This window comes from Caloenas nicobarica, chromosome 3, assembly GCF_036013445.1.
Source record: "Caloenas nicobarica isolate bCalNic1 chromosome 3, bCalNic1.hap1, whole genome shotgun sequence".
In the NCBI taxonomy this organism is placed as follows: domain Eukaryota; kingdom Metazoa; phylum Chordata; class Aves; order Columbiformes; family Columbidae; genus Caloenas; species Caloenas nicobarica.
In genome coordinates, this window is record NC_088247.1 from 32,864,934 (window position 1) to 32,887,729 (window position 22,796).

The 22,796-nt window shown below is 39.0% G+C and overlaps 1 protein-coding gene across 2 annotated transcripts in view; it reads right to left on the minus strand.

Annotated features, from left to right (window-relative positions):
• Nucleotides 1-4,022: 4,022 nt before the first annotated feature.
• The window catches only part of SLC17A5 (solute carrier family 17 member 5), a 37,545-nt gene continuing 18,771 nt past the window's right edge, over nt 4,023-22,796 (minus strand). Inside the window, exons 10-11 of one of the 2 annotated variants that reach the window (XM_065631280.1) lie at nt 17,412-17,502; nt 4,023-5,210 (exon numbers count right to left, since the gene is read on the minus strand). In XM_065631280.1, coding sequence (XP_065487352.1) covers nt 5,160-5,210; nt 17,412-17,502 — 142 coding nt within the window. In that variant the 3' untranslated portion in view covers nt 4,023-5,159. Of the gene's footprint in view, nt 5,211-13,688; nt 15,921-17,411; nt 17,503-22,796 lie in introns of those variants that run through there. The other variant, XM_065631279.1, reaches the window with a different exon arrangement.

The following is a 22,796-nucleotide window of genomic DNA, read 5'->3' on the forward strand; positions in this document are numbered from 1 at the left end:
GGAAAAGTGGTCCAAAATTACCAATAGTAATCGGTGATTAGCAAAAACGGATTCTGGTACGCAGCATCATTTGTAATACAATTAACCCCATACTAACTGTGAAATGCTTTCTAATCCCTATGTGACAATTATCATTGTACATACATTAGTCTAAATGTTCAACATAAACTATAGCATGAGCACACAGCTTTACTTTCATCTGATTGTTCTTTAATGCATTGATTCTTAATAGAAATAAAAAGCACGTACATCTGTTATGAAATCCTTTTACCTACATGATCCTAACACTTACTAATGGATTTTACAATTGTGCATTTAATAAATAAAAGAACAATGAATAGAATAATGGTGCTATTCATGTATGAAGAGATTAGACAGAAAACCTGCTTCAAAAATGGTTTAACTGAGCTGGGTGAGGTAACCTAAACTACTGGGAAAAAAAGCTACTTTTGAAAGTTATTTAGCTCTGGACCAGTAGCTGATATTTTTTATGTAAGTGAAATTGCTTGGTAAAAGGAAGAGACAACAGTAAATACACTTTAAGTTACTATCTTAGGAGACAGCACAAAATAAACCTCTCCATCCTTGGAAACCTTAAAGACTTGGACTGGATAAAGCTGTCAACAGCCTTGTCTGATCTCATAGCTGACCTTGCTTATCGATTCCAAAAATAAGGTCTTAGAGTAGGAGGTATGAGAGAGTGGCCTTCAAAACTATTTAGAGTATTATTGGGATGAATAAGCAGCTACAGTTTCAGAAGCTTCTGAATAACTTAAGATAAGCATCTTAAAAAGGCATTGTTTCCCCTAAACCAACTTTCCTGTGGGAAGCACTACTGTTCTGGTTACAGCATTTACAACAGGTGAAGGACTAATGCTTCGAGGAGAGTCTAATTAAAAAAACCCATAAAAATAATTCCTTTGGACAATCTTTTCAAACCACATTTATCCACAGCATGAGAAGGCTAATTTATATTGAATGTTTAGTACCAGTTGAACAGCAATACTGAAGATTTAGTGTCAGACAGAGCGGGTATACTGCAAATGTAACCAGAACTAACAGCTGTATTTAAAGCTCTGTTCTGTTCCTGTCTGTGGAGGTCTGTGTTGCTGAGCTAGAAAATGGAAGTATGGTATAGAGCAGAAGTGTCCTGAGAGGGAAGAAAAGAACCTCGCAGGTGGCTGCTTCAGTAAGACTGTTCTGGAACTGAACAGTGATTGGGAAGATACATGCAGACAACTAGGGGACTTCAGATCCAAGAAGTAATTCCTCCCTTAGTTTAACCAATAAGTGACCCTTCACTTGTAGACACCTGACAAAGCTTCATATACTTCATTAGTGCTAGGCTAATTTACACCAGCCTATGACCTGGCTCCAGGCAAGAAGCAGAGTTACTAGACACCAGTGCAGAATAAAGGCGAAGGGCTGACGAAGTAACCACTCCACTATTACAGAGAAACAACATAATTTGTTAAACTGTTCTGTGGTTTTGCATTAGTGTTTTCCAACAGTAAACAGGCTACAGCATTTGCTTCTCTTCACCAAACAGAATCACATTTTTACTATATCCCACCACCTTTTTGACACCTAAATGAATGGTAAGGCCTTCTAGGAGTTCAATTCAAATAAGACCCATAAATGGGAGCATTATATATATATATATATATATATATATATATGTATATATAATAGTGCTTTGTGCAGTTGCTGAACAGAAATCTTTGGGTGAAAGCAGTTTGGCTCTTGTTCCCAATTTATCATGAACTTACAAAATTCTATTTTAAAGGTCCAGTCTCTTGTGCTAAAAATAATTTTGCCAAAACCAACCTATTCTTCCTTTTGTGCCAACAAGCATGTGACAAAACCTTCAGGTGGGACCTCAACTCCTCACCCCCGACCATGCATTTGAGAGTTCTCTGAGACCCCACAGCAGTTGAGCTATGCTCCAATAGCTCTGCTGAATGTCCACTCACAAGGTCTATTTTACTGCCTCTCACTACAGTAGGCTTGGAGCTGGCTTGTGCACTTAGCAAGCTGGAAGTTCATGAACAGAAAACCTGTAATTCCCCATTCTCATCTGGCAGACCTTTTGGATTTGCCCCTTTCTGCTTCTCCTACCAACCCAAGTAAAGGCAAGTTTTCAAGGAGGGAGACAGGATCTATAGGTAGATTCCTAGAAGAGGTTTATATAAATCGAGACACATCCTGCTGTTCAGCTGAGGTGGCATCCATTGTTCACTCTCCCATCTCCACACTGCTGTGGTTTCGAGTCTTGGCATCACTCAGGCCATGGTATCTGTTTCCGCTGCAGTCACATGTACATCACTCTTGCTACATGGTAACCACAGTAACCAGAAGTGGTGCAAGTCAAGTCATTTAGAAGCCTTGCTCAGATTTAGTGTATATAGCATATGCTTGACATTTTTTCAAGGAATTTAGATTTGAGATGACTAAAGTTTGGAAAGGTTTTAGAAAAGAACTATGGGAATAAATCTAGATCTGGAAAAGTACTTATACTTGACCTCTTCAGTCTAGACAGAGTTTTGTGAAAGGCAGTTTGTCTTAGTCTCCAGAATTCTACATGACAGAAAATCCTATAAAGGAAAAATCACAAATCTGGGCACAAAGACATAAGATCCAAGATTATTGGTAGTTAAATTAAGGTAGAAATAGAAGCCAATTATTTGTAATTGGCAATGAACAGTGGGACCAGCTTGCTAAAAGAAGCCAACAGATGAAGAAGTGCTCAATATTTAATTATTTTAGTAAAAAAACTCCCCACAATGAAGGAAAAAGAACTTGGGGGGCAGGAGGGAGGGAGAGGGAACAAGAGAGGTTATTTACTTAAAATGATGCCTTTGTTTTTAGTTAGCTGAATCTAATACAGTCTCTCTGAAGTATTCGGTCAGATGAAGCTATCTCAGAGCCACTACTGATTACTTTTGAAAGGTACGGAATGGAAATGTTCCAGAACACTGGAAAAGTAGAAAAAACATCCCTATATTGGGGGGGAAAAAAAAAAAAAAAAAAAAGTAAGAAAGACCATACCCATGAACTCCTGGAAAAATATTTTGGAACACATGAACTATTTTTAGAAAACAATAGGTTGACAAGTAACAGCCCCAGACTTGTCAGGAGCAGATTGCATTAAACTAATCTCTTCTACTGTGACAGGTTTAACAGGCTCACGGATGGGGAAATATGGATATCATTTAACTTAAGGGAAGATTTGACTCTTCTTACAGGCAACTTGCATAAGTAAGCTCAGCAAAATTTGGACAAAATAATGGACATGCAGGAGACCAGCTGAAGATGACACGTACTCAAAGTAATTGATAGTATCACTATGAAGGTTGTAAGAAATCAGTTTCTGTAGGCACAGATATTATTCCACCATACAAATATACAGTTATAAATACACACAAATGTAACTTTAAATTGCACACTTGTGGAGGAAGGTGGGGGTCGAAGCACTTCAGAGGTCAAGAACAGAATTCAGGGTAATGTGGGCAAGTTAGAGAAATGGTCTAAAATAATAAGGAAATAAATCAAGGTTAATATTTGTCCTTTTTAAGGAACAGTTCACTGCACAAAATCAGCAAAAGCAGCAGCTTGCCAGCAGTCCTGTAGGAAAGAACCTGGGGTTAGAGTGGATCACAAACTGAACATGAGTCAACACTGCCATACTCTTGTGAAAAAAGCAAACATACCGAGATGTACAAACAGAAGTGCTGCAAGATACGAAAAATAAACCTTCCACTCTACTTAGCACTTACTAAAGCCTCTACTGAGATACTTTGTCCATCTTAGGAGCCACACTTCAAGGTGATACTTAGAGACAAAAGGGCTTGAACAGATTCTGTGGGCAGGTGGTGGAACTTCCATCATTACCCAACTTCTTACAAACACCCAAATACATATCAGGAATAGTTCAAGTATAACTAATACTTCATTATCTATGGATTAGATATATAAATGTCTCTTCAAGCCCTAGTTTCTACAGATTTATATTACTTAGATCTGTGCAATCATGAATGAATTTCTTATCCCATAATTCCAGCCCACATTATTTTGCTTGGTAAGAAAATCTCCCCAGGACTTTAATGTGTTTGTATTAACTGAACGTCAATCTTTTTAGTTATAGTAGTCACATCTGAATGGAAATTCACAAATATTTCAACCATTAATCATGCATCTCGCTGTATGAATTCCATCTTCCACAGTAGGTGATTGAGTATACTTTATTGAACACCAAAAAGCTTGCCTAATATAACTAACGGGGAGTTGTGGAAAGAAATGGAACAGTCAGCCCTAAACTCTAGCCAAGGAAGAGTCCCGCTAAAAATGAAAGACAGGAGATGAAATTTTGTACCACAAAAGCCTCCTGCCACTGCATGCAGCAGGTTGTGTTAGAGCTGTTAGGAACAGAGTTGATTCCTGGCACGATTTTATGAAGCATTCATTCAGTACTGGTTTCTTATCAAAATGAAATGCTGGAAAACATGTTTGGTTTCTCCATCAGTTTCTACACAACAACCAGAAGAATGCTGCAAAACAGTGCACATGACTTTCCCAGGGGCAGTGATACCATGACATGAACTGTCAACTAAGTAACATTACAGGGGGGGTCAGTCCAGATATGCTGCTGCTCCTCCTAGTCCCTTCTGCAGCAATACTAGTGAAAAACAGCAGCGGTGGTTTTGCCAGGCAATCCACAGAGCAATGGCATTTCAGAGGTTAAAAGCTTGTGCCACATGTTGTATAAAGTAGACTTCGGCCCCTTTAAACTAGGAACAGGTGTTGAGTCAGCTCTTGGCACCAAGGCCAAATCTGAGAATGAAAGGGGAGCCAAGGCTGACCTGCCACCCCATCAACGACGAAGGGTATGGAGGGGAGGACACACAAGGGGAATTAGACCTGTAAAAGACTGATGCTTGAGCTTAGAGATGTGGCTATCCCATAAACACATTTAAAAAGACAGTATGGATTAGAAAAAGATTGCAAACTGAATCATATGAGCGAGTCATGTGTTACTGTCCTCTGCTGCCTGGAACTGTAACTTTTCTGCTGTCAGCAGGAGACAGCCTGTACTGCTGAAATTGTGAATAGCAACCAAAGGATCCCCTTTGTGCAAGGCAGGAAGACCTAGAAGGTCCATCTTAGTTACCAGGCAGTCTCCACATCACAGTCTGTGCAACTCCCAAGGTGACCTGAAATGCAAAGCACACTCTGAGTTTTTAATTCTGTATGCTGGTTTTGATTCAGCACAGAGGACATTAAATCACCCCCCACCATAGAAAACGTAATTGTGTGTACACACTACATACAGGTCCCAGTGCTGTAATAAGAAAACATGTAGAAGCATGCACAAGCAGCGGCACCTCCACTCCCCCCACATCTGAATGGGGTCCCCCCACCACCTAAGGTAGGAGTGTGCATGTATGCATGAGTGAAATGACAGTTGTAAAGAAATACGGCTTTTTAGAAAGTGGATCTTGGCTCCTTCTCTAAATTTAGCTCTGCAGTCATTAGAGAAAGTGCAGTATCACTATTTATGGGAAATAGTTTATACTTGCTCTGCAAGCTAATGCAGTCCCATTTACTTCACAAAGCTGTGCAGTGAGTCATGTTACCCAGCAACATTCACACACCCGTATGAACTAAGGAAGCAGAAACTCTTGCTCACTTGCTTTCCCATTTCCTTCTGGGATATTCTTGAGAAACAGCATGCACTGGCAACAGTTCAGAATAATGACATTCCTAGGAAGCAGACAGCGACTGGTGTGGTTAAAACAAACTGTAGTATAGGGAATATGAAAGGAAAAGGAAAGTCTATTCCAACGTAAGTTTTTAATTCCTTCTCTTAGGCTTAAATCTGAGTTCGGCAAGTTGAAAGGTGTTATTCCTTGTTAAAGCGAAACCTATGCAGCTGTGAATACCTGCCAGAAGGATTGCTTTTCTCCTCTATCCAAAGGTTTCCTGCATTGGACCTAGCAATTGCATTGCTGAAAGGGGAGTAAGAGCAGTGAAGCTATCCACAGCAAAGCTTTTTTATGCCCTTCTTTTTTTCTGTTTTCTATTCAATCACCCAGTTGGCCAAATTAACTTCATGGCCACTTGATCTCCAGATTCACCCAACAGGAAGTGGGATATATCACTTAGGTGGCAAGACTCACTTACATCAGATTACCTACAAAGTGAAATTGCACTCTTATTTATTCTCTCAACTAAGCTAGGTGGCAATTACAACCACCAAGGCTGATGTAGGCTGCGTCACACACTACACACATACCTAAGAACCACAGACCTGCATTTCATGCTTAAACCTGGTGAAAATACACTTACCTCTTTCAAAAATATTCTGAGTTTTTTTCCATGGCAAGTCTACTTCTCCACTGTTAATTCTTAAGTATTCATTACTCAGCAGAGAAGTCAATGGTAATACTCACAAAATAAGAATTATAATTTAAAACTTTACAACAATATTATGTTACTTTTCACTCTGTGCATGACTAGGTAAAGTAAGACCATTTTAGTCATCTTAGTATGACTCTAATGTTGTGACAACCTCTATCATCTCTTAATTCTGGGTTCTGAACCAGGAATTGTATATTGCTTTTTCCTGTTGTTGTTTCTTTCTTTTCCTTTTTTTGCTATATACATGTACAATGCCTGCTAACGGGGGCTGGGACTTAAAGGCTACCATCTCAAAGCCTACAAGCAACAACAGACAATACCTAGGTACACCCATTGGTCTATTCATGGCAGTCTGCAACAATTATATCTGATCATGTATTGTTCACTTTCTACTCAATTAATTCTTTTAATATGTTGAATAAGCAACGATTACAGAAGTGTCCAAATGAAACCAGAGTTTAAATTTCATTCAATTTTGCTTTGAGGTTAAAAAAAGAAAAAAAAAAGTTATCCACCACCATGTTCTTATGCTGCATCTTACAGAAGCCAAACCTGTCTTCTATCTTCTATATACTTAAGTAGCTTTTAAAAAACATATCAACCAAATATGCTTTCTTTTTCAATTTTACAAATTACTCAATTCTTCCATATTTTTCTCTCTTCCAGATATGTTTTTTTGATATCCAGTGATTGCCTAAAGCACAGCCTAAGGGGAGGGGGGGGCATGGGGGGGTGGAAATCAAAGGGATAAAACAGTGACTTTTTTGGATTACAAGACAAACTACCTCAGGCTCCTTTAAAATGCAGCATGAAAACTAAACTACAACAATAATTTCTGCCATGGCTTTGAAATGATGATTTCAGTCAAACCAGCAAAGTTTCCAAACTGTTGCCAATGTATCTTTGATGTGCCTCAGAATGGCAGCAGTGAAGTGTCTCACGTACTTTCTCTCTGACTACGCTCAGAGACAAGGAATGCAGATCACGCCTGGAACACAGGCAACACCTATATCACATTTACCAGAGGGCCTTTCCTACTATCCACAGGATATAGGGGCATTTCCCAAAAGTTACCCCCTTGTGGATGAGACCACAGTACTCCTGTTGTAAATGCAGGAAGTACAGTTTAATTCAGAGTGAAAGAGAGAAGAGAAACCACAAAAATGTGTGAAAAACCCCAGATCTGTTTTTCACTGCACAGATTGCCAGAGTTATCCAGCCTAACATACAGAATATCACCCTCATCTTACCTTAATGCAAGTACAGGATGGTCTGAGGTGGTTCTATCCAGCTACTCTCAACAGAACAAAAATCGCTCCTGCTACCATCCAAGCAGCAGTGGAACTGGTTTTCAAGGGTTATTAAGGTAAGCCATGGTGATTAATCATGATTTATAGCCTTGTCGTTCTTACGACATGCAAGACAAGTCTCAGTCCAGAAGTACCCACAAGGTTTAAAAAAACTGATCTGTCATCACTGTACTTGAGAGTGTGGGTATACAGTTCTCAGTTACCTTCTACTAGGCACATCAGAGGTTTCAAAATAGACACAAAATTCCCAGTGGATGAATTATAAAGCAGGTCTCATATTACAGCAGCTGGAGATGCAAGCAGAACATTTATCAGTATAACCACATTTTTTCTGGTTAATTTGAGGCAGATATAGTTTCTACCACAGTGCTACATTTGCAGAGAATGTAACAGAAACCACAGAATTAAAAAAAAAAAAAAGGAAAAAAAAAGCGCAAAAAAAAGCTCAAAAGAAAGCGTTAGTACACATACACAAAGTAACTGTCTTGAGCCCTTTTCAATTAGAGGAGAGAAAGCAAGAGCAGGAAGTACAGCCCTGCCTAAAAGCAAGTCCCTGTTTGTAGTGAAAATGGGATCAAATGCAGATGTAAATGTAAAACTAGCCACAGGTGCAGTGATTTTAAAGTTTTCACTTCCACAGCTTGGTGGAATAAAATGGCAGGAAGCTCGGCCATCAGAAATAAAGAAAAATGAATCACAATAAAGTCATTGCTTGGCTCTGAAAAGTCATGAACTTACCAAAACTCTATAGACAACTCACCTACACTGGGAATTACTATGAGCAATACCCCTTGCAGTATACAATACACAAACTTCTGTCTTTTAATTCCCTCTTCCTGTTAAGCAAGACTGTTTAATCCAGTGCACCCACACCTGCCTTTTCCCATCTTCTATACTTCGTTAAGTTTTGTTTTAAAAGCTGCAATGTGTGGATGTTACATAAAATATCTAGTAATTAAGAAGAGTCACATGATTGACCCATATACTATACACAAGAGTTTGAATACTATTTTTTTTTTTCCCAAATACTATGCAGAACTACACTGTTCTGGAAATTACTTACATAGTTGCCAATTTTCCACTTCAATGGAAAACTAGACTTGCATCATACTGATATCCTTAAAAAAAAATCGTAATTTTTAACTTAGCTGATATATAAAAACATAGAGCTGATTTTATGCAGACAACAGAGACTGCACTGGCCAGATGCCTTTGCTGGAGGAAGCGTAACCCCCATGGCTGCAATCCCTTCCCAGTGACGCTGCTCATCATCATGGCAGAGCCTCCTGTTTTTCAGACCCCTAGTTTGTGCCTTCATAAAAATTAGCCAGTGTTTAGCTTTTGGTTACCTTCTTGTGTTACCTATTTTCTAGATGTGAGAACCTTCCATAAGGGAACCAACTGTATTTTTAGTCTGACAAAAATAGGAGAAAACTGTTGACCTTTGCATCTCAGCTACATAGGACTGAAAGCACATAACCCTGCTAATCTAACAGTCACAAGCCAGTGGCTGATTTTTCTAAAGCTTTGGGGCTGCAGATCCTCATTTGCATGGTACAGAGGCTCTGAAGAGCACCACATCACTCTCAGTGCTGGTTCGCACTCTCCGACTGCCTCCCCCCATCTCGTCCAAGAAGCTGTCTGTCATACTGCACCATTTAACGAACAAAGGCAAGAAGGCGCCATGATGCTCAGATACTTGGGAAGCATTTGAAGTCACTCAGATGGAAAACTCCGGATATGTAAAGACTAGCTATTCGTACTTCGTTATTGTATCATTTATATATCACTAACCAATATATTTCTGCCTACTTATTTAAGGTCATTTTTCCTCTCTGAAGGAGTCAAGTAGGTCTACCCAAACCTTTACAGGAGCAGAACTACCACTGGGCCTCTTTCCTTTTGAGGATGACAATAAGGGTTAGGGTTCAACTTCAAGCCATTTTCATTTAAAGCAAAGGCTCTAGGACAGAATTACAGCAGGAGGCAGTGATTTCAAACAAACGGCATGGTGGGGTGGAGAGGCCTCAGAGGATTTTTGGGGCATGACTGACGCCTATTTGGGAAGATCTGGTACATTTCTTTATGAGCAGTTTTCCGACCAAAATCAAGTGAATAAAAGGCACAATACAAAAAGTAGAAATAAATAACTTCTATTGACTGAGCTAACTGACTTGCTGATCTTCAGATTTTTGAAGGATCACCATTTTAGGGGAAATTATTTCCATCTGATTGCTTTGAATTCCTATAGCACCTTATCTATATTGTCCCCTGTGCCTTCTTATCCACGCGTGGCTGGCAGGAGAGGGGCTGCTGGCTGAGGACAGCCATGCTGGGGCAGAGGCTGCCATGGCTCTCCCTTGTTGCAGAAGTGCACACCAGCTCAGCACTGCCCCGCTACGTGCTCTAAATCCCCGCTTTTGTGTTCCCTCCCAACAGCAGCCTCCTTGCCTGGCATAGCGAGACAAAGCACGGTGCAGCCGCATAGTTGCACTTCATGACTCAGCTGAAAAGACGCGAGTCAAACAGCAACCTCCTCAGAACAACAGGAGCTGCCTATTAACCATCCATCTGTGCACGCGGCTGCAATTTTGCGTCATATTTTGTGATTCAGAAGGATTAAAACAGGCACAGAGGAAGAGGAAACCTGTAGAGAGATTTATTTTTTCCTCCTGTAGGGAGACATATGCCTTTGTAAAAGTGTGTTTGTACAGGTTGCACGTTCTCTGAACACTGAAACTTTCATCTGGGCTTCAAAGAGACACAGTTAGTATTTAACTCCCATTGAGTAGAAGCAGACAGATGGATTTAGTTTGGAATTTTGTTTTGGTCTGTTGCCTTTTTTTTTTTAGCATTGGATCCTCAGTTAGGAGTGAAGCCAGCTGCTTATAATTCAATTCCAGTAATTCAAACTTGGTTGCTTGCATTTTGACCACTTGTTTAATACAGTTGGTATTTCAGTGGTCAAAAGTAACCTTTGAAGGTAAGAAGAGAACTGGGGGGAGGAATCACAGCTCCTGTGGTTTGTGATTTTAGCATGTTCTTTGATTGAAAAAGACTGTTGTGGATTGATTTTCACAGCCTTTTTCGGTAAGAGGGGATAATTTGAATCCTACGGATGTAGAAATGCATGCAAAGTTACAGATATCTATTACATCTAAGGTTGAGTGAACATATTTTGCATGCACTTTGACTGCGATAGTCAAAAACCTCAGCTGCTGCCCAGCTCTAGAGACAGTTCTGCCCACATATGTCTATTTTTTACATTAAAGATGCTGGCTGCACAGAGGCAGCTACACAGACCTTTGACATACACCTGCTTGGTACTCCTGTTTTCTTCCTAAACCTTTCACAGCTCCGTAAACATCATGCAGGTCTTGTTTTCAGCTCTTGAGGATGAGAGAACTTATGAGGTGAGCTGTTCACGAAAAGAGCTGCCCATTTGCTCTTAGAACAGGGAGTGAGTGCTGACTACTTAATTATTGGGTTTTTCCCCCCCCCATCATGATAGAAAGGGGAACGAGGTTGATTTCCACCCTCTGCCTGCAGGAATTCAAGCCCACTTCTCCCATGGAAGGGACAACTTAGGCCCGTGACAGAGAACTGTGTGTTTTGTTGCTGGCAATGTGTACTTTACCAGTTACATACAACAACATAGCTTGGCCACATGCCATCTCCTTTGCAGATTTGGCTTTAGGTCATACTACAGCAAAATAATTTAGCAGCTGCTTAGCTCTCAATAGCTGCTTAAAGCACCATTGGCATCAACACGACTCCTCGGAGAGATGTTAAATTAACACCACTATCCCTATGTGAATATTCTTCCACTCTGATCCTTCTCTATTGCTATGTACATCTTGTATTTGCCAGTTTTGTCTATTTTCAAAACCATGCAGAGATGCTTAGCAATTCTATCAGCTATGTGTTAACAATTCAAATATCTTGATTTCTCATTCTCTCCACACAAGGGCTTTTAAGCTTAAGCAGAAGCTATTTTCATATCAGAAAATATTAACATAAGTAACTGCATTGGCAGTAGATTGCAAAAAGTGCACATCTCTAAATATGAAAGGAGAAAGACAAAGACTACACTAATTAAAAAAAACCCCACCCAAACAGCATTCAGGTCAAGAAATTAAAGCTTTCTGTAGCTATTCCAAATGAATTTATAGTTCAGCTTCCAGCTGAACCAGTTATCCAGTTATGGATAACTTCAGCCTCAGACCTTCAGTCAGGCTGGCTGGCTGCAGGAGCAGTGCTTGACTGTGCATAACAAATGCCAGTTATGATGAAGGTAATGACAGAGACTTTATGGCAAATCAGACTCTGGCAAATAATTAATTTCTCTGTAATTGCTCTGGGCTTTATTTTCTATCCTGTCTGTGCAGAACAACACATTATTACCTCACCCTCTCTTCCCCCTCCCCTGAAAGTTATTATGTACTTTCCCAGCTGAACAAAACAACCGTGCAAGATGCACTGAGCATGCATAGCATGCAAATTTGACAGCATCATAAGTCAAATCAACCCCAAATTTCACTTAGTGACATTTTGTACCTTCATACAGTTTAATTTTAAGCTCATTCAGAAGACACACATTTTTTGGTGTCAAAGAAAATGCCGTCCTTTATTTTTTTCTCTCCCCCGACCCCTACATCCAAAAGGCTGTTGAAGTGGTTTTGCTTAAGTAATACCATTAGAGTAACTCACTGCTCAGTGGGACTGGCAGAATTAGATCTCAAATTGAGCTGCAAAATATACCCCAAAGATACCCTGTTACAGTTTCATTTTAAAGACAGTCACAGCAATGATTCTCTTTATATTGTCACATTGTGACAAAAAGTACCTGTGATTTTTAGAATATTGTGTTTTCCCTAAATTACTTAGAAATAATCAGTTGTTGCAGGGCTCTTGCTTAATTTCCTTTTAATGAATAAATGGAAAACTTTTTTCCCCTTGAGCAGTGACTTTTTAAACTTGTACATACAGAAGACACTTATCACTCATTCTCTGTGAAGCCCAGGTGGTCAAGGAAAAAGAAGCAGGAGAAAGATGGTTGTTGGTGCCCTTTCCCCCGCCTTTTTTTCCTCCTCTTCTCTCCTTTTCCTTTCTCTTTTCATGCCCCACCCCCCAAATCAAAACTAAATAAACTCTCTGGTTCCATCTTCTCAGCTAGCGAGATGATTTACAAATAGATGATCAGTCATTTTCTGCTAGAATGCATCAGCAGAAGAGGGAGTCAGAGTAACGTCAACAGACCCATGTTTTCCCTCAGAAAACATGACAATATCCAAGTCTGGCTGAGTTAAACTTATTAAGTGTCTACACTGGAATTTAATTTATGAAAAGAACAGAAAAATTAATATACCCATTTCCTATTCTGAAGCAGCCATACGGAAACTTCTGCATAGTACAAAAAAGATTTTAAGAAATTCCTTTCATTAAACTTCCTTCCAAAAACAATTTATGAAAGGCTATTACCACTCTTCACTCAGCTCTACTTCATAGCAAATAGGTATACTTTAAAGAGAAGAGAAGGCAAACAGAATTTTGGCTTAATAAGCCAGACTTTCTTTTCATTGCCATGCCTTGGGCAACTCCCAGGCACCCTCTTGCAGTGTGTTGCAACCTTCTACAGGTTATGTTGCAATAAAAGCAAAATTACCATTATTGTAAAGTTAATCTGCATTCAGTTGAAAATGCACATCAGTACCTGAACCTTCTTTTTAATTACTCCACTACCTGAGTTTTCATGTTTTGTGTCTGATCCAGGCCTAAACTCTGCCAATGTGTGATCTTACTAAGTATGCTACTGAGAAGTAAAAACCAAGTCAGCATTTTTGGAGATTAAATAGGATAAGGAAGACTACCTCTCTAAAATAACATGTGCAACTCTTTTAGGACAGCACTATTTAACTGCTATGGCCAAACAGTTAAAATTTCACATGGAAATAACTCTTCTAAAAGAAATGCAAATTTCACTGGATTGAGGTATGGCTCTTTTGAGAACTATGTTGGCCAGATGGGTATTGGAGCTTCTTAGAAATTACCAAGTGTTACATTAAGTCTGATCAATGGCTTTACACACAATAAAAAAATGATTTCTGTGTCAAGGATTTGAATCAGGTACATATAGTTTTAGTCTGAAACCTATGACCAACCACCATTGTGGCAGCTTTAGGAAGGAAGGGAAGTAGAAAGGTTGCAACGGTGATTTAATTGGGAGAGTCTCCAGTTTCTCCCTCAAGGTAGCAGTTTTTTACCTTCTGGTATGCCTTTGTCCTGCCCCTCCTCCCTGCTCCATTTGGTATGCAACTGGGATTTAAATAACTGATGGTGTCTTTTCTGGCTGTTTGAATCTTACAAAATGTTAGTAACTAACACTCTGACTTCAAACAGTTACTGGGGCTATGTGCAACTCTGCTGTGCTTGCCCTTTTGCTGAGGGCAAGAAATTAAATATAACTCATTGTTTAACTTTCACATCAAACATGGCAAGAATTACTTCTGCAACAGACTACATATACCATCACATAAACTCTAAATAAATTAACCCTTAAGCTATTTTTCAGAATTATAAACATATAGTCTATTAGATAGAGAATTGTAAAAATATTAATAACTGCTGTACAAGTGAAGCATGAAGTAGGCAAATCAGCAAAGCTTTAATTTGACTCTAGCATGGTCTGATTTGTTGGATTAAATAAATGCATTTTAAAAAAAAGGCTCATTATATTTCTGTACAGAAAAGAGATAAGCACAAGGCTAACCAACATCTCCTTAAGTGCTTATCCTCATGAGATGCTCTTTATGTCTTCAGGTTTATTTACTTCACTGCTGGTGAATACAGTACTAGCTTAATTATTACTTAATTAATTACCACTGTTCTCTTTTAATCCCACTGTGTGGCATTTCATTGCACATTGTGCAAAGGATGCTCTTGAGTGTCAAATTCTATGTTGATAGGAGACCAACAGCAACAGGTTATTGCACTAGGTTTTTTTGTGTGTTGTGGTTTTTTTATTGTTGTTGTTTTTGTTTTGTTTTGTTTTTGTTTTTGTTTTTTACTCTAATTTTATGTAAAAAACAAGGCTGTTAGAGAAGAGAACTTATTTTCCTACACTGGCCTTCTTTTATTGCATTTATACTGACAAGCTGACAATTATATCTACATGTAAGAGGAAAGAATTCCACTGCATCTGTTTAAAGAGACAAAAAATGAACGGCCAAACTGAAAGTTATTTTAAAGGTAAGCATGCAGATATTCTGTTTCTAGTTCATTCTTGCACACTGCCTAGATTTAAACCACAGCATTGCACTGCTTCTTCCTTGTACAGATGAATAAAAATAAGGCCTATTTAAAAAAACTGCACCATAGAGAACAGTAACACATGGCTTATTCTGTTAGTCACAACGGTGTATTTTACTTCCTCATTACTCTGTATTGTTGTGAAGCTCCATTCATAAAACAGGGAATGTTTATGCATTGAAAACTTGTGCATAAAATTAAGTCATGTGCATTTCTTAGATATCAATTAAAACACTGATAAAATAAATGTATTATAAAAGATTGTAGAAAACTAGAGCTCTTCTAGACTTTTAAACAGCAAAACACCTATCAATCTCATCATGGAAACCAAAATGCTTCTTCACATTTTTGCATGCCATTCCTGCTTACAGTGCTACATAATCACTTTGGTTTTTTTTCTCTCATTTCAGTATCAACATACATCTGCCTACACATTAATTCAGAAAATATTAATTAAAATCTGGAAAGAATTGGAACCTAGCACACCAATGTAAAATGTTTTCTCTGATGATGTATTTGATATCAAGTCCCAGCACGAAACTATTATATTTAATCCAAGAAGTTTCCTGTTAATAAATAGCACACATATGCTATCAAATGATTTTCAGTACAAAAGATACACAGATAAAATAGCTTTTAACCAAAAAGCTCTGAAGTCTCCTAGGCATCAGTAGGCAAGGCACTTTTCTGGTCATGTAATTCGAGCACATTGGGATTCAGCACAGCTTTGGTATTTCAATATCTTCTTTAGTTTCTATGCAAGTGATATCCACTGACTGCCCAGTCCTGAACTTCTCCACTTGCAAATAATGCAAAGAAAATGGCTCCAAATAGATTAATAGAAGCAGCAATATAGAAAACAGTCTGCCATTCTTCCACAGTATTCTGTCAAAAGGGGGAAAGAAAAAAAAAAAAAGAGGCAATTTGTAGCTCCACACTCAAGAAAAAGTAATTTTAAAATCAATGCTACATGCCTTGCCTATCTAAATGTAAATGCTGTTCAGCATGATACAAACATAAAAGATCAAATCAACAGTATAGTCACATTCAGTTTAATAATACAGCCCTATCAGAACTGCATTAGACTACCTGGGACCAGTTTATCAGCTGAGATGCAGAACCTTCATATCAAAATTTGCATTTACACAAAGGCTACCCAAACTCTCAGGGAATGTCTCTGTAAGGGGAAATGCTACCGTGCTTTCAGGTTAAGTGATCCAAGAGCTGAAGTGCTTGGCACTATGCAGTAAGCTATTCTTAATGACCACCATGTGGATATTCTAGAATCTTAAGCTTTATAGCCCAAACAAGGTAGCTATCTTTCCTCAGATTTCAAGAGGAATCCTCTTAACTATGGTATTTAAGAAAGATCTTAAGACATTGGTAGCAAAGAACTGCATTTTGTTGGTGTTATTTCTATTTATTCATTTTTAAAAATAAATAAGTAAAATTTGTAGAAGTGTTAAGGCTTTGTTTTTTGGTTCCAGATAACTACTGTAAGAAACCTGTGAGCAATTATACTACAAAGCCAGAATAATACAAGAACATTACATTAGTATGGGGGAAAAAACCCAACCCAAAAAACAACAAAAAAAATCCCACTTGTTAAGATGTCTGGAAGAACTAAATTTTTTTGATTCATGTATTAGTTAATATCTTCCTATTATTAAAAAAAAGAAAAGAATTGGAGTGATCACCAACTCAACTGCATTAATAAACTTACTCCTACCATCTTACTTTCTTAAAATATTTTAGAATAATTCATATAGTTGATTAAAAACAACCCAAAAAAAACCCCTCCTCACTCCCTTTTTCTAATCCAAATCACCCTTTGACTAAACCATCTTGGAAGTCAAATCTACCACTGTTCAAGTTAGGTGTCTTGTGAAACTAACACAGCTTAGAATGTCCTAATCCTGTAATGTACATACAAAGGGATGCATAATAAAAACCACACATTTAAATCCAGTTTCTCCCTCATCTGATAAATGCTGACCTCAACTCAACACCTCATGTGAGAGACTGATTTAAAAAAAGAAAACAAGTAAGAACTTGTCTTAATTTGCTAAAATAATACCACAACTGTCTCATCTACTTGGCATTTTAGCAGAGTTTTACTGTGATGAAAACACATTCATTTTGCCTCTGGACAATATAAGGTGATTTTGAAGTCCTACACAGGTCTTTGATTTTACGTTTATTTTCCTGATCGGAATCAGAAGAATAAAGGCTGGGAATGAAGTCATTCACAGCAACGGAACAGTACATCTTACATATATAACCCAGATTTCACTTAACAACCACAGACTTAAAGAGAGAATTTCCATTCAATGGCAATAAAAATGTAACAACTGAAAAAATAGTAAGCAGACTTACATTATGAGTGAGGTTCTTGGCAATAACTGGCCCCACCATTCCTGGGATAGTAGCAAAAGAATTTGTGATCCCAAGGAGAATTCCAGCATACCTGCAAGATAAATTGTTAATGCTGCTTTTTAACTTACCCTGCTTATCAGTCATGGAAATAATTTTACCTAGCCTGATCATATAGGTCTCATCTTGATCACACAGACAAATTAAACCACAAATATTCCAGTGGGAATGGCTTCTAGTAACAACTCACTGACAACCTGGTGCATATGTCTCTGTTTTCCAGAGGCTAGTTATGGAATTTAACTTAAATTACTCATGACTTTACTCAGGATCCATAGTCCAAATGCGCATCCTCTTTGCTAAGCCACAAACAAACTGCCTGGAATGGATCCATCAGAGAAGTTAGAAAGTAAACCTTTCATGCCTTGAAGTGGAAAGACAACAAGGAGTACACCAGAGTGCTGTTTGGCAACAGTAAGAGTCGGTTCAGGTATCATTGCTAAACTATGTCTGCCAAGAAGGCAATATCACCACTGTGGATGTATATCCTCACACTATGGAGCGTATGTTCCAAAGACTGGAGTTCAGAGCGCTGTGGCAATCCTTCCCTTCAGCTTTCTGCAGGTCAAGGCCAATGGGAAATGGGTCTGACTCAACCAGTTTTGCTGGTTGCCATTCCTGCAGCTCCTTTCTGAGGCTTCCTCTTCCATGAACGTATTGTTGCTCTATCACACACACGTCCATGCATATGCACCAGTGGCCATAAAACTTGCTGGGAAAAGCTGGTAACTTGCTTAATATTTGAGTGTCAGCACCTCATCTCTAGGCAATTAAAGATCTCTCTCATAGGACTGTTGCAATACTGAAAGACAGTGTTTTAAACTGTACCACAAGTGCAGACTTGTGACTGAAGAGAAATAAGAGCTAGACATTCTGCAGCAGAACTCGACCTTCCAAATACCAGAGCACAGATCCCTGTGGTTCAGAATTTCAAGGTGGATTTGCTGGTTGAAGAATCACACAAAATACTAATAGTTGCGGTTTAACACAGGAGAACGGAGTCACGTCCCAGTGATCATTTTAGGCTGTTTAGCACAGTGAAATAATGTCCTCACTGATTTTAACAATAGAAATATTATTTCATCTCTAAAGAGAGATGCATAGATTTGACATTTTATTTACTAAAATAGGAGAATTCACGATACAGCATTGGTACAAAAGGTTGTGATGTGTATCCATTCCAACTATATTAGAGAAACATGTTTTTTCCTGAGAAAGAGAATAAATTATGTAGACTACCAGTGGATTTTTTTTTTTTCTTGGAAGTTAACACTACATATCAGTTTAAAGCATGGTGATGTATTTTAGGCTGAGCTCCAATGCTTGAATTAAAACTATCCTTATTCCTTATAAATATAGCATGTAGCCTTCTTATCTAGGAAGGTGTTTAAGGTGTTTAATAGGCCTTTACGAAGCTGAATGTGAAAGTGTAAAAGTTTCTCCTAGGAAGACAAGCACATACAATGAAATTTCGTTTAAAACCTTTAAGTAGAATCAAATGCATTTCGTCTTCAACATGTTCAAGCACTTCAATACTGCTAACACACATTTTCAAAACTAAACATAGTTTAATAGTTTCCCTGTTTGCCAGAGATCTTTGGCAATCAGTTGCTGGCTGAATGCCTCTGGTTATGCCCAGTGTTTCTGCCATAGGTTGCATTCTTGATAGCACTTGCTGTTTGATGCGGATAACTGCTATGCCACTCCCACAGCACAGCGGAGACTCCCACATGAAATGAGCAAGCACAAAGTGACACGTCTGTAGAGGAAGACTAATAGTAAACTGTTGGTGTAGTAGGGGTAATCAAATACAAATCAACTTGCAGAGCAGTGACATAGTAAAATCAAGTGTGAAAAAACAGATAGGTGAAGTGTTTAGTGTATAACAGCCATGGGAATATTAAGAGGGCTCATGGTAACAGCAATGCTAAAAATTGTAATCATGGCAACATACTGATGTATTTAAAAAGCTAGACAAGAATAGATGTTCAAAGGGAAGGTTCCCTCTACACATCATGCAACCGAAGTTACGTGGAGTAAGTGGATTGCATTGATCACGCAACGAGCTCGAATTGGAAGTCCCAATCGCCCAGGGGTCTTAGAAGTGATTACAGACTGGCCAGAAAGTAAAGACTTTGGGATGTCTCCAGACGAGGAGGAAGCAACACGTGCTGAAGAAGCAACACCATATAATACCCTTTCAGAGACTGAAAAGCAGTATGCACTATTCACAGATGGATCCTGCCGTCTTGTAGGAAAACATCGAAGGTGGAAAGCTGCTGTGTGGAGTCCCACACGACGAGTTACAGAAGCCACTGAAAGGCAAGGTGAATCTAGTCAATTTGCAGAAGTAAAAGCCATCCAGCTGGCCTTGGACATTGCTGAATGAGAAGAGTGGCCAATACTTTATCTCTACACTGACTCATGGATGATAGCAAATGCCCTGTGGGGGTGGCTACAGTAATGGAAGAAAAGCAATTGGCAACGCAGAGGTAAACCGATTTGGGCTGCCACACTGTGGCAAGACATTGTTGCTCGGCTAGAGAGACTGCCTGTGAAAGTTAGTCATGTAGATGCTCATGTGCCTAAAAGTTGAGCCACCGAGGAACATCAAAACAACCAGCAATCAGATCAAGCTGCTAAGATTAAAGTAGATGAAGTGGACTTGGACTGGCAACATAAAGGTGAACTTTTCCTAGCTCAATGGGCTCATGATGCTTCAGGGCATCAAGGTAGAGATGCAACATATAAATGGGCTCGCGATCAAGGGGTGGACTTCACTATGGACACTATTTCACAGGTTATTCATGAATGTGAAACTTGCGCCGAAATCAAACAAGCTAAAAGGTTAAAGCCTGTATGGTATGGGGAGCGATGGTTAAAGTATAAGTATGGAGAGGCTTGGCAGATTGATTATATTACAATTCCACAAACACATCAAGGTAAGCGCTATGTACTTACAATGGTAGAAGCAACCACTGGATGGTTGGAAACATATGCTGTACCCCATGCTACAGCCCGAAATACAATCTTGGGCCTTGAAAAACAAGTCCTTTGGCGACACAGCATGCCAGAAAAAATTGAATCAGACAATGGTACTCATTTCAAAAACAGTCTTATAGACAACTGGGCCAAAGAACATGGTATTGAGTGGGTATATCAGATTCCATATCATGCACCAGCTTCAGGGAAAAATCGAAAGGTACAATGGTTCGTTAAAAACTACACTAAAGGCACTGGGTGGTGGAACCTTTAAAAATTGGGATTCGCATTTAGCAAACGCCACTTGGTTGGTCAACACCAGGGGATCAACCAATCGACCTGGGCCTGCCCAATCAGAACTTCTACGTACTGTAGAAGGAGATAAAGTCCCTGTAGTACACATGAAAAATATGTTAGGAAAGGCAGTCTGGGTTACTCTTGTCTCAGGCAAAGGCAAGCCCGTTCGTGGGATTGTTTTTGCCCAAGGACCTGGCAGCACCTGGTGGGTGATGCCTAAGGATGGAGAAGTTCAGTGTGTACCTCAAGGGGATTTGATTTTAGGTGAAAATATTAAATACTGAATTGCATTATGTTAATTGCCATGCTAACAATGTTTAATAAGTGTCTTTCAGATCATGACAGTGGTGATGAAACCAGAGCTAGCCTCTACGAGTGGCGCCTGACAGCTTCTTCGAAGTTGATGTCTTTAACCCACAAAGAGTGGTCATGAGATGCACTAGAAGTATCATTTTTTCCTGCCCTGGGAGACTGTTGTGATAAATGAACTTAATGAACTTTTCAAAGGATGGACCACAGACTAAGAGAATGATGAATTACACCTGTGTATATATGTACATATGTGTGTGTGTATATATATATAGTAGTAGTAATTAATCAGATTGTATTGATAAGGTCTAAGTATGCCGTGAATGGCATGTCATAAGGGGTGGAATGTCCTGGTTTTGTTAAAAACAAGTTTCTCTTTTAGTGAATTTTTCCCTGTCAGCTAAAGTCTTCTTACTAACTGCAGTTTTCCTGAAAGTTAGGTACATGTTTTGGTAGACATAGCAATGGAATGCAAAGCCATTGATAATGATGCATCTCACGAGATGTGCAGGCAGGAGGTGAACTGAAAAACTGACCAACTAAAATATTCCCTTCCATTCACGTGATACTTCATATAGAAGTGGGGGATCATGAGGATCTCATCCCTTTTCCTTATGGCCGACATTGGGAGAGGACCTTGCGAGTTGTCCCTGCGAACTGAGGCCTAGTGACAGACTGAATCCAGCTCCGGTTGGCTGCAGAGTCCAGTCCAGGACTTTGGGTGCCGGCCCTACATCTGCCGGAGCAGTTGCTGGGACTTTCAAGATTGGTTTTGTATATTTTGTATTATTTTCTCTATTTCTTGTTAGTAGCATTAGTAAAACATTTTAAATTTTTTCCAACTCTCTTCTCTCTGTCCTTCTTTGCCTCCCAATCGCCTGTCCTTAGGGGGAAGGGGGGAGAGGGAGGGGCTGAAGGAGAAAGAGCAGGTAGAAGAGGTTAACAATACATCTGCCACAGTTTTATTGTCACCCTGCAATCAAACCACGACATCCCACAAGAAAAATCTTGTACCACTCTTGCCCCGACCCCCCCAATTCAACATACTGATGGCATGATAAATACATGTTAGAAACCAAACCACATAGCAAATACTGTTTTTTCTTCATTATCAGTATTTTCATTCACCTTTTCCTGTGAATATAATCATTATTTCTTTGGTATAATGCAAGTTTTAGTAGCAACAAGGGACCCTTTGCTATTCTAGTCAGCACACTTTTAACTATAATATTTAAAATAGGCATTTAAGTGCATTTTGAAACTGGTTTGAATCACTTCTATGTACTCTAATATCTTTCAGTAAATTTAAAAAAAATAAAACAAGCTCTGGTTAAACTCTTAGCAGAGGTTTCCTTCACAGTTTTATGCAGACCCTGTTTTCAGATTTCTACAATTATGTCAAGTATTTCCTTGGAAGTGTGACTGTCTACCTTGTCCATTTCATCCAACAAAGTAGGAAAGAAACAAAGGCTTCTTTTTCCTCTCATCTTAGATGGTTTGGTATTTTGTATTTGAAGATCTTTTTTCCTACCACCTTTTTTACAAGGACATGCCTTTTTCCTTCTCTTTCTCCATTTGGACATATTGCCCCTGAGTTAAAGCATGCATGTGCTGACCAGAGAATCACTGATTTCAGTAAAACAGCATCCACACTGACTGTGTTCCCATCCAGGAAAGTTTCACCACATATGCAGCCATTCGCCTCTAGGGGCAACGCCTGGCCAAAATTCTTGAACTATA